Here is a 14,393-nt window from a genome sequence, read left to right on the forward strand (position 1 = left end):
TGAAGCAGCCTCTCCCAGGGGAAGATGTCCCTGCCCATGGCAGGGCTGGCACCGGACAGGCTTTAAGGTCGCTCCATCCCAAACCATTGCAGAGCCCCCAGGGCCGGGATGGGGCGGGGCAGGCGCTTGTGCCCGCAGCAGTGCCAGCAGCTCGTGCTGCCGCCTGCTGTTGGCACCCAGAACTGCACAGTGCCACTGAATTCTCACACTCGCTGCTGCCGTCCTGTGGACAATTCCTGAACCGCAACTGCCAGAATCCCCAAATCCCAGAATGGGTCAGGCTGGAAGGACCCAGATTGGGCCCCTGGCCCAACCTCCCATCTCAGGCAGAGTCATCGCTGAGACCAGGATTGGGCCCAGATCAGGACAGAACAGGACACAGCACTGGGCAGGGCTGGACAGAGCATGGGACAGAACTGAACACGGCATGCCAGATATGCCTTAATGGGCAGGGCAGAGGGGCACAGTCACTCCCTCACCTCCTGGCCCTGCTCTTCCTGGTACCCCTGTATCCCTCCTGGTCCCAAGAAACACAGCTATCTCCACTAGTCTCCCACCAGCACCCCCAAGTCCTTCTCCAGAGCTGATCCAGCAGGTCCCCCCTGCCAGGAATGTGGACTGAGGACTGTCCCTCCCCAGGGACCTCCTGTCCCTGCCTTCTTGAACCTTGCAATTTCCAGCCTTTAAGATCCCCCTGAACTGCAGAATGTGGCAGGATGCCTTATCTGGAATGTGCTCAAAAGACAATGTCCCATTTGTTGCCATCAGGGCAGCATTGAGAGGGCTTTTGTGCTGATTTGGGTGCTGAATTGGGCTAAAACCAGCCCAAATCACCAACCTCAAATGGACAACTGAGAATGAAGCACCAGAGCTGAGCCTGGCGATCTATCAGCTGGCCCTGAGAATGTCCAGCCCCCTCTCAGACAGATTCCTATTCCCTGTTCCAGATGGAAATGAAATGTGTGTGAGGTTCCTCCTTTGGGAAGGGGATGCTCCCCAAAGATTCTCCTCGAGGCTGAGAGAAAGAGATGTTTCCATGGGTGTTGGTGTGGGGAGTGACATTGAGCCCGGCTTAGGAATTGTCACTTTTTGCTGGCTTTGTCAGATTTATTTAATGGAATTTTTATGATTGAATTATTTATTAGAATTGCTTTGCACAATGGCCTTGGTGTGCACAGTGATCACAGTGGCTGTGGCAGCCTTGTGGCTGAGGGAGTCTTGGTGATCATGGTGGCTGTGGTCACTACAGGGACCACAGTGACCTCAGTGATCTTGGTGGCCTAGAGCTCAGAAGATCCCAGTGGCCCATGCCAGGTGTGTGATGGCCAGGAGGAACCCTCGGAGGTGACAAGGTGCTGTGGGGACCCTCCCACCTGGGGAACAAAGAGGGGTAAAATGGGAGATCATATGGGGAGTGAGGGGGTCAGGAATAGCCAAAATGGGGGGTTAAGGGTGGCAGGAGAGATAGGGGCCGTGAGGTGACATGTGACAGGGATGTCATGGGTGAGGGGGTAGAGGTACAAAGGGTAGATAGATCAGTGGGGTCATGGTGGGCTTAGGGATGACAGGGGTCAGGGGTAGTCAAAGGGTGGAATGGGGGGGTGACAGGGGGTGACAGGGGTTTAGGGAGTGCTGTGGGGGATCATTGCCCACCTACATCCATCACATGGGGCCCATCCCAACAAAACTGTTTTGGTGGAGTGGGACAGGTTCAGTACAAGCGTGGCCCAGATTCTGCCCTCCCCTGGCAGGAGTGTTCCTGTCCCTGTCCCTCCCCAAAGTGTGAATCCCCATCCCTGTGCCCTGCCATGGATGTTCTTGTCCTTGTGTCCATAATGGGGGCCCCAAATTTGATGTCACCAACACTGGGTGTCCTTCTCCCCCAACACACAGTGCGTTGTCCCTGTCCCCCACGCCCAGTGAGTGTCATTGTTCCCTGTGCCTTATCATGGGTGTCCCCATGCCCACAGTGGGTGTCTGCATCCCCCCTGGTTGTCCCCTGTGCTGTCATCTCACTGACCTCACAGTTGTATTTGCTGAAGATCCCAGCAGAGCGGAGCCAGATCCATGTCCTCCTCCCATCCCAGATGACTTGGGTGACTGTGAAGGTCTCATATGGTGGGATCAGCACCTCCTCCTCCTCTGGATACATGGAGAACTGACGGATGTCCGCGCCATGGCATGTCTGCACTTCGAAAATTGTGTCTGCCCCAAATTCCAGAGCAATCCCTTTGCTCAGTGACGTTGATGTGAACTGACCGAACCGGACCCTCTTGCCTTGCTGTGCCTGAAAATGAACATCACGCACGCCCCGGAACACGCGGCGACACTGCCAGTTCTGAGCCTGCCTCAGTGTCACCAAGGCATCAGTCAGTAGGAAATGCAACATTTTGAAGTGGAAGTGCTTCAAGTACTCCTGACGGGAGTGCCCGCCTGTGCGCACCGCCGTGTTGAACTCCTTGTACACCTGTGGCGATGTGTAGGCCATGAGAGCAATGGCGTGCCAGTTGGACGGCAGAGGGGACACAAGAGAGCCCCGCTTGCGCCACTCAGCTTCAGCCTGATACCAGCCCCAGGCAAAGAGATGATTCATCTGGCGCTCAAAGCTGTAGAGGTCTGGCAACATTGCGTGCATGGCAGGGTCACAGCCCTCATACCGGTCATCGAACGAGTCCCGGGCCATGTCCAGGGGCACCACCTTGATGGCCATGGTGGCCACAGCCATTGCCAGCAGTGTCAGAGTTTGAGCCAGGAGGGCCATGCTAGGGACAGGCCACCACAAGCAGTGTGGGACACTGGAGGACAAAGAGGGACACACTGAGGGGACACTTAGGGCACAAAGTAACACATGGAAAAAGTTCATCTATGAGGTGCCGAGGAGGGGAAGTGGGGTCAGCTGAGAAACAGGGGGTCAGCTTTGGCTAGAAGACCCCTGGAAACATCCTGGAATGCTGCTCACAAATCCTGGAGTCATTCCTGGACTCCCCTCAAGATAGAACCCCATTCCCACTCCCAAGGTCCCATGTCCTCAACCCTTAGTGTCCTTCTAAAACCCGAGGAACTTGATCCAAATTCTGGGGTCACTCCCTGTCCCCCTAGCAGTGCCCCCCAGGACCCCAATCCCATTCTGACAGTGCCCCTCCTGGACCCCACTGCTGTGTCCCCCACAGTGTCCTCCCTGTGCTCACCAGACCCACAACCCTATTCTGTGTCCCATATCAGTTCCCTCCTTTGTGTCACTCTAGCCCAAACCCTGGGAACAATCCCCGACATCCCCAGTGTCCCCTCAGTGCCCCACCAGCCGCCCATCCCAAATCCAGTCTTGTTCTTACCCTTTTGTTGTCCCCCCCAGTACTCTCCTGGACCTCGATCCTGTTCCCACAGCTCTTTAGACCTCTTGTGAGCCAGGGTCCTTGCAGGACTTCACCCAAATTCCAAAAGTCACTTATGCTTTCCCCTCCACCCCTCCCCCCAAGGGTGTCCCCCAGGTCCCTCTCCCAGATCCACATCCCACTCCAAGTCCCATTACCCATCTCACGTCACCCCAGTCATTCTTGAACTCCCCTTAGACCCCCAGGACAACAATCCCACTGCCATAACCCAACGTCCTCCACACACAGTGTCCTCCTAGAACCCCAGGAAATTATATCAAATTCTGGGGTCACTCCCTGTCCCACCAGCAGTGCTCCCCAGAATCCCAATTCCACTCCAACGATGCCCTCCCTGGACCCCACTGCTGTGTCCCCCTCAGTGTCATCCATGTGTCCATCAGCCCCACAACCCTACAATCAGTCTCGTCTCAGTTCACCCACACTGTCACCCAAGCCCAAACCCTGTGGAAAATGCCTGGCATCCTCAGTGTCCCCCCAGTGTCCCACCAACTCCCCTGTCCCAATCCAAGTCCTGTGTTTAACCTTCCATTGTCCCCCCAGTGCTGCGCAGGAACTCAAGCCTGCTTCCAATCCTCTGCCACCTTCTTATGACCCCAGGTCACTCTGAGATTTCACCCAAATTCCTAAAGTCCCTCCCTCACTGGCCCCAGTGTCCCCCAGGTCCCTATCCCAGACCCAAAACATACTCCCATTCCCATTACCCATTTCATGTCACTCCAGGACTCCAAACCAAATCTGTGGTTCACCTCCTACCCCCACAACATCCCCCTGCAGCCCGCCATGGTCCCACTCCACAATACCAGTCCCATGTCCCTCCCACAAATATCCCCAGTGTCCCCCCAGCCCCTGATACCGAATTGGCTGGAGTGAACTCCCTGGTGGAAATGGAGATATAAGAAAGCCGGAATTCTTTATCAGCTCGAACTCAGATCAGATCTGGTCCTGGTCCTGCAGCTCAGGGGGGACTTTGCCATGGGGTATTTATCCATCCTAATTATAAATATTCATAAGAAGGGGCTTCTTAGATAATGCAGGTACATCACTTTCGCTGGAAATAATTTGCATGGTTCTGCCTCTTTCTGGAAGTCTTTTTATGGTACTGGATGGTCACCCAAAGGGGTTTCTGGGTGTGGTTTTCACTGAGTGCCCCAATATGCCAGATGACCTTTCCTGCAACTTCTGCTTTTTGCAGGCACTGCTCCTTCTTTGGTCCAGAAGTTGCGAAAGACCCTCACTGGAGTTTCTTTATCTGTTTCTCCATGGATTCTTCCACGTTCATCCTGCGTATCCACATTTCAACCTCCTTTCAATGCTTTTGCCCATTCATCATTAAGCTCTATCTAGAACTATTAACGGATATAAGTTTCATTCCCTCTCTTATTGCTCACAGCCCAGATCCTGAGTCCCACTCTCAAGGTCCCATGCAAATGTAGGAACTCGCTACATATGCTTTGAGCATTGCTCATGCCCATGGAGTCATATGGAAGGGAAAATGTCAATTAACAATATAGGAATCTCCCCTTAAATTTAAACAAGAATTATTATCCCTCCTTGATATCATCCAGTTGCCCAAAGAATTGGTTGTACTACAATCCAGGGTACACCAGCTTGGGGGTTGAAAAACCTCTGTGGGAAATAGACTTGCATTAAAGCTGCATGAGAGGTTCTGCAACAAAGCATCCTGGTGTTAATTCCTGAGGAAAGAATTTCACTGCCTGAGGTCAGGCCTGGATAGAGTTGGGCAGATTGAAAATTGGCTGCTTATCCAAAAGCCCACAATAAAGAGGGTGGCTGGATGTGTAGGTGAGAGGTAACTCCCAATAAGCAGATCAGGCTCTCCCTAGCAGATGCTGCAATTTGTGAAGGAGAAAAGCACCAGCAAATCTCTGGGGAATCAATGCCATGGGGATTGGTCCGTGGCCTCAGATCCTCAGTGTCTGTTGAAAAAAATTGTCAGGTCTGTTACAGAGCAATGCCTGATATGGTTTCAAAAGAACCCTGTGAATTCAAAACCATCGCCTCCAGACATCACCAAAAGAGGAAACACTCCTGGAGATTACTGGCAAATGGCTTTTCTGAGCTACCATGCCAAGATGGGCTCAGGTTATCTCCTGGTGTTGGTGGATCCTTTTTTTGGGCTCCAGGACTTCTCCTGCAACACCAACAAGGTCAAGGAAGCCACCCACGCACACCCCCAAGAGATCATCCCCAGGCTTAAGATGCCTACAGGGATGTCATCTGATAGGGGGCCCCAAATGGTATCTGAGGTGTGGCAGCAACTCAGTGAGCGGCGGGGACTGGGTGGAACTGGAGGAACATGGGACAGTGGGATTAGGGTAATAGGGCGTGAGCAACAAAAGAATAGAAAGTTTCCTTTAAAGACGTGGGATTGAGCTTAAAATGAATGTGGAAAAGCAATGAAAGGCGGTAAAAGTGTGGATACAGAGGATGAACATGGATGGAATCCATGGAGCAACAGGTAAAGGAACTCCAATGAGGGTCTTTTGCAAGTTCTTGAGTACAGAAGGAGCAGCGCCTGCAAAAAGCAGAAGTTGCAGGAATGGTCATCTGGCATATTGGGGCACTCAGTGAAGACCACACCCAGAAACCCCTTTGGGTGACCCTCCAGTACCATAAAAGGACTTTCCAAAAAGAGACAGAACCATGCAAATTATTTCCAGAGAAAGTGATGCATCTGCATTAGCTAAGATATCCCTTCCAAGGAATATTTATAAAAGTGGTGGATAAATACCCTATGGCAAAGTCCCACCTGATGTTCAGGACCAGGAGAAATCTGCTGTGAGTCCAAGTTGATCAAGAATTCCGGCTTTCTGATACCTCCAGTTCCATCAGGGAGTTCACTCCGGCCAATTTTGGATTCAGGGGCTTTAGGACAATGGGGTTGTATTGAGGCAGGGACATGGGACTGGGATTGCATGGTGGGGCCATGGGGGCTCCAGGGGGATGCTGTGGGGGCAGGGAGTGACCTCTCGATTTGGGTTGGGGTACTGGGGTGACACCAACAGGATCAAGGGACTGGGAGTGGAACTGGGGTCTGGGAGGGGGCTGTGGAGGACAGTGGGGGCTGAGGGAGTGGCTTTAGGGATTCAGTTGGGGTTTGTAAATAGCCCACTGTCACAAGTGGTTTGCAGAGGATTGGGAGTAGGATTGAGGATGAGGGGAGCACTGGGGGGAAAATTGAAGGGTAAACACAGGACTGGGATTGGCACAGGGGGTGGCGGGGCACTGAGGGGACACTGGGGAGATCAGAGATTGTTCCCAGGGTTTGGGCTGGTGAACTGCAGAGGGGCAGGGGTGACACTAAAGGGGAAGGGACATGGGACTGGGAGTGGGGTTGTGGGGCTGGTGGGCACAGGAATGACACTGGTGGGCTCACAGCAGTGGGGTCCAGGGGGAGCTTTCCTGGCCATATCTCCCACTCCCCCTTCCCCATTGACTGAAGCATTCAGAAGGTGCACACTTCCCAATCCATCTACTGAATGTTCCCCTTACTACGCACCCCGCCCTTCTGTAACACTGACACATGACCATTAAAATGAGCTTTAACTTCACCCTGGGCAGGGAGATCATTATTCATAAGCCTTTTATTTCTTTCTTCTTGAAATTCTTGGAGTTCTGAGGCTATTATGACCACTATGGTCACTTCAAGAAGTTCTTCTTCTTGAAATTCAGGAATTTGGCAGGACCTTGTCTGAGCCGTAGTCCATGTCAATGAAGAACATTTTCTGAAACTGATAGCTTCTCCAGTCACTTCCTTCTCTACAAGTCCCAGGCCTTATCAACCACCAGACTCACACAATCTATTTGTAAAGAAACATTCCTCTTATTCCTTTCTAGGTTGAGTTAATTAGGATGTGGAAATAGAGTTTGTTGGGTTTAAATCGTGAATATGTGGGAATTCACAGGATTTGGGAGAGAATGCAAATTAATGAATAGGCAAAGAAGTGTGGGGCAGTTATTGAAATGTTGGGTGGTGGGGAGTTGGTAGGGGTTTTTTTTTGTCTTCTCTTCCTCTTTTTTTCTTAATTCCACCCAGGCAAAATGGCCGTGGTGGCCTTGGTAGCTTTGGTTGCCTCTTTTCTCTGGATGTCATTGTGCCTTTGTGATTGTGGAGACCACAGTGACCTTCCTTACCTCATGTCTCAGACAATCCTGGTGGCCACTGCCAGGGCTGTAGTGGCCAGGAGGAGCCCTCTGAGGTGGTAGGGGGCCCTGGGGATGCTCCCACCTGTGAGGAAAAAAAGGGGGATGAGTGGTTCATGAAGGTGAGGGGGTTGAGGAGGGTCAGAGAGGAGTCAGGGATTACACTGGTGTATGAAGGGGCCATGAGGGGCCATGAAGGACCATGAATTCTCCTGGTGCTGCACAGCAGAAAGGACTTTGCCACACAGAATCCATCTGTTATAATTATACATATTCATTCAAATGGGCTTCTTAGCTAATACAAAACCAGCACATTTCCGGTAAATAATTGGCATGGCTCTGCCTGTTGTAGGAAATACTTTTTATTGTCCTGGAGGGTCATAACAATGGGGTTTCTGGGGGTCATTTCACTGAGTGATCAAATATCTCCAGATGACCTTGCCTCAAACTTTAGCCCTGTGCTTTGAACTGGACCCCACACACTTTCTGTGACACATCATAACACAGCCCTTGCAGACTGTACCTCGCTCTTGCCAGGGCATTGGTCAGCAGGAAATGCAACATTTTGAAGTGGAAGTTGTCTCAATATTCCTGTTGGGAATGCCCGACCACACGCATGGTATCATTGAACATGCTGTGGAGGCCATCCATTGTGAAGGCCATGGTTGCATTGTTATGGTCTGGAGACAAAGGGGACTCAGGGGGTCCCGGCCTCTGCCACTCAGGTGCAGCCTTTACCCAAACCTCAGCAAACTTCTTGTTCTGCTCAAACTCAGAGCGGTTGAGGGCCGGCAATGCCACGGTCATGGCAGGGCCACAGCGGCGGTACTTGTCATCAAAGGAGTCGGGGGCCATGTCCAGGGGGATCACATTGACAGCTGTGGGGGCCATGGCCAATGCCAGCAGTGCCAGGGTTGTAGCCAGGGGGGCCATGGAGAGGAGAGGCTGCAGGGACCAGTGTGGACACTGGAGGACACAGAAGGGACATGGGGGAGACATGGGGAGGGTTCCTTAAGGAAGGAATGGACAGGGGAGTGGGGTCAGCAGAGGTGTGGGGTCAGGGGGAAGGGAGGCACTCCTGGCCAGCAGACCCCTGGACATGTTCAGGGTCCCTGAGCCCAAATCTTTGGGTTACTTATGCCTCCCCAATGTCCCCCAGCCCCGTGGGGACCTCAATCCCAATCCCACAGTATCATGGCCCCCCCCATAACCTAAATCCTACTCCCATGAATTCAAGTCCCCTCAGCCCCGGCAGAATCCCAACCCAAACCCTGGGGTCACTCCCTGAGCCCCCCAGTGTCATCCTTGGCCCATCCCCAGACTCCACTCGCCTTCTCCAATTTCTTTGGTGTCACCCCAGGACATCAACCCAAATCCAGGCATCACCCTCTGCCCCAAAGTGTCTGCCAGCACCCCCATGACCCCAATCCGCCCACATCATCCTGTGTCCCCCCTCATTTTCCCCCACCGCCCCCCATTACCCCAATCCCAGACTTGTGATTCCCCCAGTGTCCACCCATGTCCGCAATGCCAATCCCTCACTCCCGTGTGCCCCACAGAGTCCCCCATGAGTCCCCCCACCACAATACCAATATCGGCCGAAGTGAAGCTCCCTGATGGAAATGGAGATAGCAGAAATCTGAATTCTTAATCAGCTCTGACTCCCAGCGGATCTCTCCTGGTCCTGCACATCAGGGGGGACTTTGCCATGGGGTATTTATCCACCATATTTATAAATATTCATTAAAATGTGTCACTTATCTAATACAGAAACTGTACTTTTCCTGTAAATCATTTCCATTGTTCCACCTCCTCCTACAGGTCTTTTATTGTCCTGGAGAGTCATAAAAATGGGGCTTCTGGGGCTCTTTTTCACCAAATACTGTGACACCAAAGGGACTGTTCCTGGAACAATTTCTTTGCACAGATGCTGTTGTTTCCTGTTACAGAACTTGCCAAAACCCCACTGGAATTCCCTTTATCTGTTTCTCCATGGGTTCTAGCTGTGATTTTCATCTTGTGTGCTCACCTCTCCCTCCTTTTATCATTTCTGCCAGTTTGTCTTCAGGCTCTGTCCAGCACCTTCAGGGGAAGGGAAGATATCCATTCTCTCTGGTATTTGTCATTTTGTGACAGAAATGCTCCAGTCCTGTCATCATCCATGCTGCCTTCCAGGATCTCCAGGTCTTTCCTGTTCTGAGGAGCCCAGAATGGGCAAGAGCACTGGGCAGAGCTGCACATGACACTGAGGAGAACTGGACATGGCACTGGGCTGAACTAGACATGGCACTGCGCAGAGCTGGACATGGCACTGGACAGAACTAGAAATAGACCTGGGAAGAGGTCAACACAGCCATGAGCATAGCTGGAAATGGCTCTGGACAGAGTTGGGCACAACACTCCTGATGTGCCTCACTGGGCAGGGATAGGGACACGATCACTATCTGACTTCCTGGCCTCACTTATCTGAGTGTCCTCCAAATCCCACCTGGCCCCAGGCCATATGGCCAGCTCCATTGGTCACCCAGCAGCACCCTCAGGTCATTCCCCAGATCTGATCCAGCAGGTCACCACCAGCCAGGCAGGGCATGGTGCCAATTTGAGCTAAAAACCAGCCTTAACCCCCAGCCCCAAATTGACAACTGAGGCTGAAGTACTAGACCTGGGAATGGCCATCCATCACCTGACCCTGGCAATGCCCAGTCCCCTCTCAGACAGAAATTCTTCTCCTCTGTTCATACTTGGAATGAAATATGTGTGAAGTTCCTCCCTCAGGAAGGGGATGCTCCCCAGCAGTCCTCCTCAATGGTGCGAGAAAGAGACGTTCCCACAAGTGTTGGTATGGGGAGTGACAAGGAGCCCTGCTTAGGAATTGTCACTGTTGTCTGGCTCTATAAGAATCTTCATGGAATCATTTTGGTAGAATTATTTAATGGAGTTGTTTTGATAGAATCATTTAATAGATTTGATTTGACAGAATAATTTAATAGAATTTGAATTGACCAAAATGAAACTTCTGGCCACACTGTGCCAGGAACTGGACATCATGCACACCCGGAACATGAGGTGACACTGCCCATTCTGAGCATGCCTCAGTGTCACCAGTGCCTGGGTCAGCAGTAAATGTGGCGTTTTGAAGTGGAAGTTTTTCCGATATTCCTGGCTGAAGCGCCCGGCCACAATCACGGCTGCGTGGAAGTGCTTGTAAATGTCCTTTGTTGTGGACATCTTGACAGCAATGGCCTGGGGATGCCAGAGGGGACAAAGGGGACACAGGAGAGCCCTGCTTGTGCCATTCAGCCTCAACCTTCACCCAAGTCTGGGTGAAGAGAGGATTCACCTGGAACTCAGAGTGGCTGAGGTCCGGCAATGCCGCGATAATGGCAGGGCCGCAGCCCCAGTACTGGTCATTGAAGGAGTCCTGGGCCATGTAGTGGGATTGGGATTGGGTCCCCAGGGGGGTGGGAGATGTTGGAGAGGCGTAAGTAACCCCAGGATTTGGGATCAGGGACCCCAGACATGCCTAGGGGTCTGCAGGCCAGGAGTGCCTCCCTTCCCTCTGGGCTGACCCCACTCCCCTGCCCAGTCCCTCATTAAGGAATCCTCCCCATGTCCCCTCTGTGTCCCCTCTGTGTCCCCCAGTGTCCCACCCTGGTCCTTGTGGCCTTTCCTCTCCATGGCCCCCCTGGCTCAGACCCTGGCACTGCTGGCAATGGCCATGGCCACCACGGCTGTCAATGTGATCCCCCTGGACATGGCCCAAGACTACTTTGATGACCAGTACCGAGGCTGTGGCCCTGCCATGAAGGCAGCATTGCCGGCCCTCAACCGCTCTGAGTTTGAGCAGAACAAGAAGTTTGCTGAGGTTTGGGTAAAGGCTGCAGCCAAGGTGCAGAATCAGGGCCCCCTGAGTCCCCTCTGTCTCCAGACCAGGCCACTGCCATCATGGCCTTTGCAACATATAATCTGTCCAGCATGTTCAGTGAGGCCGTGCTTGTGGCTGGGGGTTCCAGCCAGGAATATTGAGACAACTTCCACTTCAAAACGCTGCATTTCCTGCTGACCGACGCTGTGGCCACACTGAGGGATGCTCAGAACGGGCAGTGTCGGGACGTGTTCCTGAAGGTGTGCGATACCTGGTTCGAGGCACAGAGTGGTGGGTATTTTTTGCAATACACGGGCAAAAGCAAGAAAAGGAGTGAGAAGTGTGGATACCCAAGATGAATGTGGATGGAATAATTCCTGGAGAAAGAGATAAAGGAGCTCCAGTGAGGGTCTTTCGCAACTTCTGGACCAAAGAAGGAGCAGTGCCTGCAAAAAGCAGAAGTTGCAGGAAAGGTCATCTGGCATATTGGGGCATTCAGTGAAAACCACACCCAGAAACCCCTTTGGGTGACCATCCAGTACCAAAAAAAGGACTTCCAGAAAGAGGCAGAACCATGCAAATTATTTCCAGAGAAAGTGATGGATCTGCATTATCTAAGAAGCCCCTTCTAATGAATATTTGTAATTGTGGTGGATGAATACCCCTTGTCAAAGTCCCCCCTGACCTGCAGGACCAGGAGAGATCTGTAGTGAGTGCCAGCTGAGAAAGAATTCTGGCTTTTTGATACCTGCAGTTCCTTCAGGGAGTTCGCTCTGGCTGATTTTGGTATCAGGAGCTGGGGGGACTCCAGGGGACACTTGGAGGGAGGGAGAGGGGACATTGACATGGGCCTGGGGCCCTGGGGGTTACTGGGGGGACCCTGGGGGAGAATGTGATGAGGGTTTGGAATCCTGGCGGAAGCTGGGGGACACTGGGGGACATGGGACTGGGGTTCACAGGGCTCTGGGGTACAGCAGAGGGGAACTGGAGGTGTGACTGGGCCATGGGAGGGCTAAAGGACACTGCAGGGGGCAGGGGGTGATCCCTGCATTTGGGTTGGGGTCCTGGGGTGTATCGTTTCCAACACTCCCAAAAGGGACACCAGACTTGGAATGGGATTGGGGTCTGGGGGTGGACTGAGAGGGACAAATAGGGTGTCAGGTGACCCCAGATTTGGGTTGGGGTCCTGGGGGGGCTGAGGGGACACCAGGGGAATTGCTCAAAACTCTGGGAGTGGAATTAAGGTCTCTGGGGCAACTGGAGGACACTGGAGCATCGAGGAGTGATCCCAGGATTTGGGATCAGGGTCCCAGGACATCTCCAGGGGTCTCCTGGCCAGGGCTGCCCTCGTCCCTGGGCTGACACCCCTGTCCCTCTCCAGTCCCTCCCCAGAGAAGCCTCCCCATGTCCCCCTATGTCCCTCAGCATCCCCTGTGTCCCCCCGTGTCCACCTGTCCTCTGTGTCCCCTCTGTGTCCCACAGTGTCCCACACTGGCCACTGTGGCCTCTCTTCTCCAGGGCCCCCCTGGCTCACACCCTGGCACTGCTGGCAATGACCGTGGCCACTGCGGCCATCAAGGTAGTGCCCCTGGACATGGCCCAGAACTCCTTTGATGACCAGTACCTCAACTGTGGCCCTGCCATGACTGAGGCCTTGCCAGCCCTCAATGACTCTGAGTTCAAGAACTCAGAGAACAAGGAGTTTTCCCAGGCCTGGGTGAAGGCCATGGCCGAGTAGCAGAAGCGGGGCTCCTCTTCATCCCCTCTGTCTCCAGCCCAGGCCTTCGCCCTCATGGCCTACAAAATGAAGGATGTGTATAGGGAGTTCAATGAAGCCCTGCGCACAGCTGGACGCTCCTGCCAGGAATGCCGGTACAACTTCCACTTCAAAACGCTGCATTTCCTGCTGACCCAGGCCCTCCAGAGGCTGAGATGCCCTAATAAATGTCTCGATGTGTTCCGTGGGGTGAGGACAGACCAGTTCAATGTGACACTTGGCGAGAAAGTCGGCTTCAGTCAATTCACTTTTTCGTCGCCGGACAGAACGGTGGCCCAGCATTATGGGACAGACACAATGTTTGAGGTGCACACGTGCCACGGCGCCGACATCCAGAAATTCTTCTTCAATCAAAGTGAGAAGGAGGTGCTGATCCCGCCCTTCAAGACCTTTGTGGTCACCAAAGTCACCAGGGAAGGGAAGAAGGTGCAGATTGAGCTTTGCTCCACCGGGAACTCCAGCAATTACAACTGCGAGTGGCTGCGAGGTGACATCTTGGGAACAACCTGGGGGCATGGGGACACTCAGTGAGGGTTGGGGACAAGGACACACAGTGCTGTGGACACCCATGACCTGGAGGGGACAGGGACACACACTGTGGCTGGGAGGCAGGACACCCAAAGCTGGGGACAAGTTCAGGGACAGCATTGTTTGGACACCAGGGTTGGGGACACCCAGTGCCAGGTGAGGGGGACAGGGATATCCAGTGCTGGGGCTGGGGGGACAAGGTATATGGTATATGGCTGGGTAGTGGCGAAATGGGCCTTGTTATGGCCCTCTCTGACACCACACCCTCAGGGTCCCCCACCACCTCTGTCCCTCCCGCCATGGCCCTCCTGATGCCCCTCTGACCCTCCCACCCCATGATCTCCCTGACCCCTCTCTTTGTCCCCACAGGTGGGAGCCTCCCCAGGAACTCCCCCCACCTTGGGGGTCTTCTCCTGGCCACCGTGGCCATGGCAGTGGCCATTGGAACCCTCTAAGCCACGAGGCCAGAAAGGTCACTGTGGTCCTGGGGGCCACTGTGGTCATCATGGTCACAAAGGCCACCAGGACCCCCAGAGAAATGAGGCCACCATGGTTACTGAGACCATTATGGCCACTCTGGTCACTTTGTCGACTGTGACCACTGTGGCCATGATTGCCACCATGGCCACCATGGTCACTGTAACAAGGCGTCCATCCAGGGGAAGGC

General features: G+C 53.4%; 1 protein-coding gene and 1 pseudogene across 1 annotated transcript; one reads left to right on the forward strand and one right to left on the reverse strand.

Annotated features, from left to right (window-relative positions):
- Positions 1-1,146: 1,146 nt before the first annotated feature.
- LOC131565715 (NAD(P)(+)--arginine ADP-ribosyltransferase 2-like) lies at positions 1,147-4,341 on the reverse strand. Its single transcript, XM_058816750.1, has 3 exons — positions 4,246-4,341; positions 2,021-2,795; positions 1,147-1,373 (listed from the first exon to the last, which is right to left on the reverse strand). The coding sequence occupies exons 2-3, from the start codon at positions 2,759-2,761 to the stop codon at positions 1,281-1,283; spliced, it is 834 nt and encodes a 277-aa protein (XP_058672733.1). The 5' UTR covers positions 2,762-2,795; positions 4,246-4,341; the 3' UTR covers positions 1,147-1,280.
- Positions 4,342-11,274: 6,933 nt separating this feature from the next.
- On the forward strand, positions 11,275-14,181 carry LOC131564079 (GPI-linked NAD(P)(+)--arginine ADP-ribosyltransferase 1-like; annotated as a pseudogene).
- Positions 14,182-14,393: the final 212 nt, after the last annotated feature.

This window comes from Ammospiza caudacuta, chromosome 1 (genome assembly GCF_027887145.1).
Source record: "Ammospiza caudacuta isolate bAmmCau1 chromosome 1, bAmmCau1.pri, whole genome shotgun sequence".
In the NCBI taxonomy this organism is placed as follows: domain Eukaryota; kingdom Metazoa; phylum Chordata; class Aves; order Passeriformes; family Passerellidae; genus Ammospiza; species Ammospiza caudacuta.

Bases quoted from the DNA above. Each gene is read 5' to 3' on its own strand.
- LOC131565715 (XM_058816750.1), bottom strand. From the start codon at position 2,761: ATGGCCCTCCTGGCTCAAACTCTGACACTGCTGGCAATGGCTGTGGCC. The intron at 1,374-2,020 runs GTCAGTGAGATG...TTTGTTCCCCAG, and splicing joins TCAGCAAATACAACTGTGAG to GTGGGAGGGTCCCCACAGCA.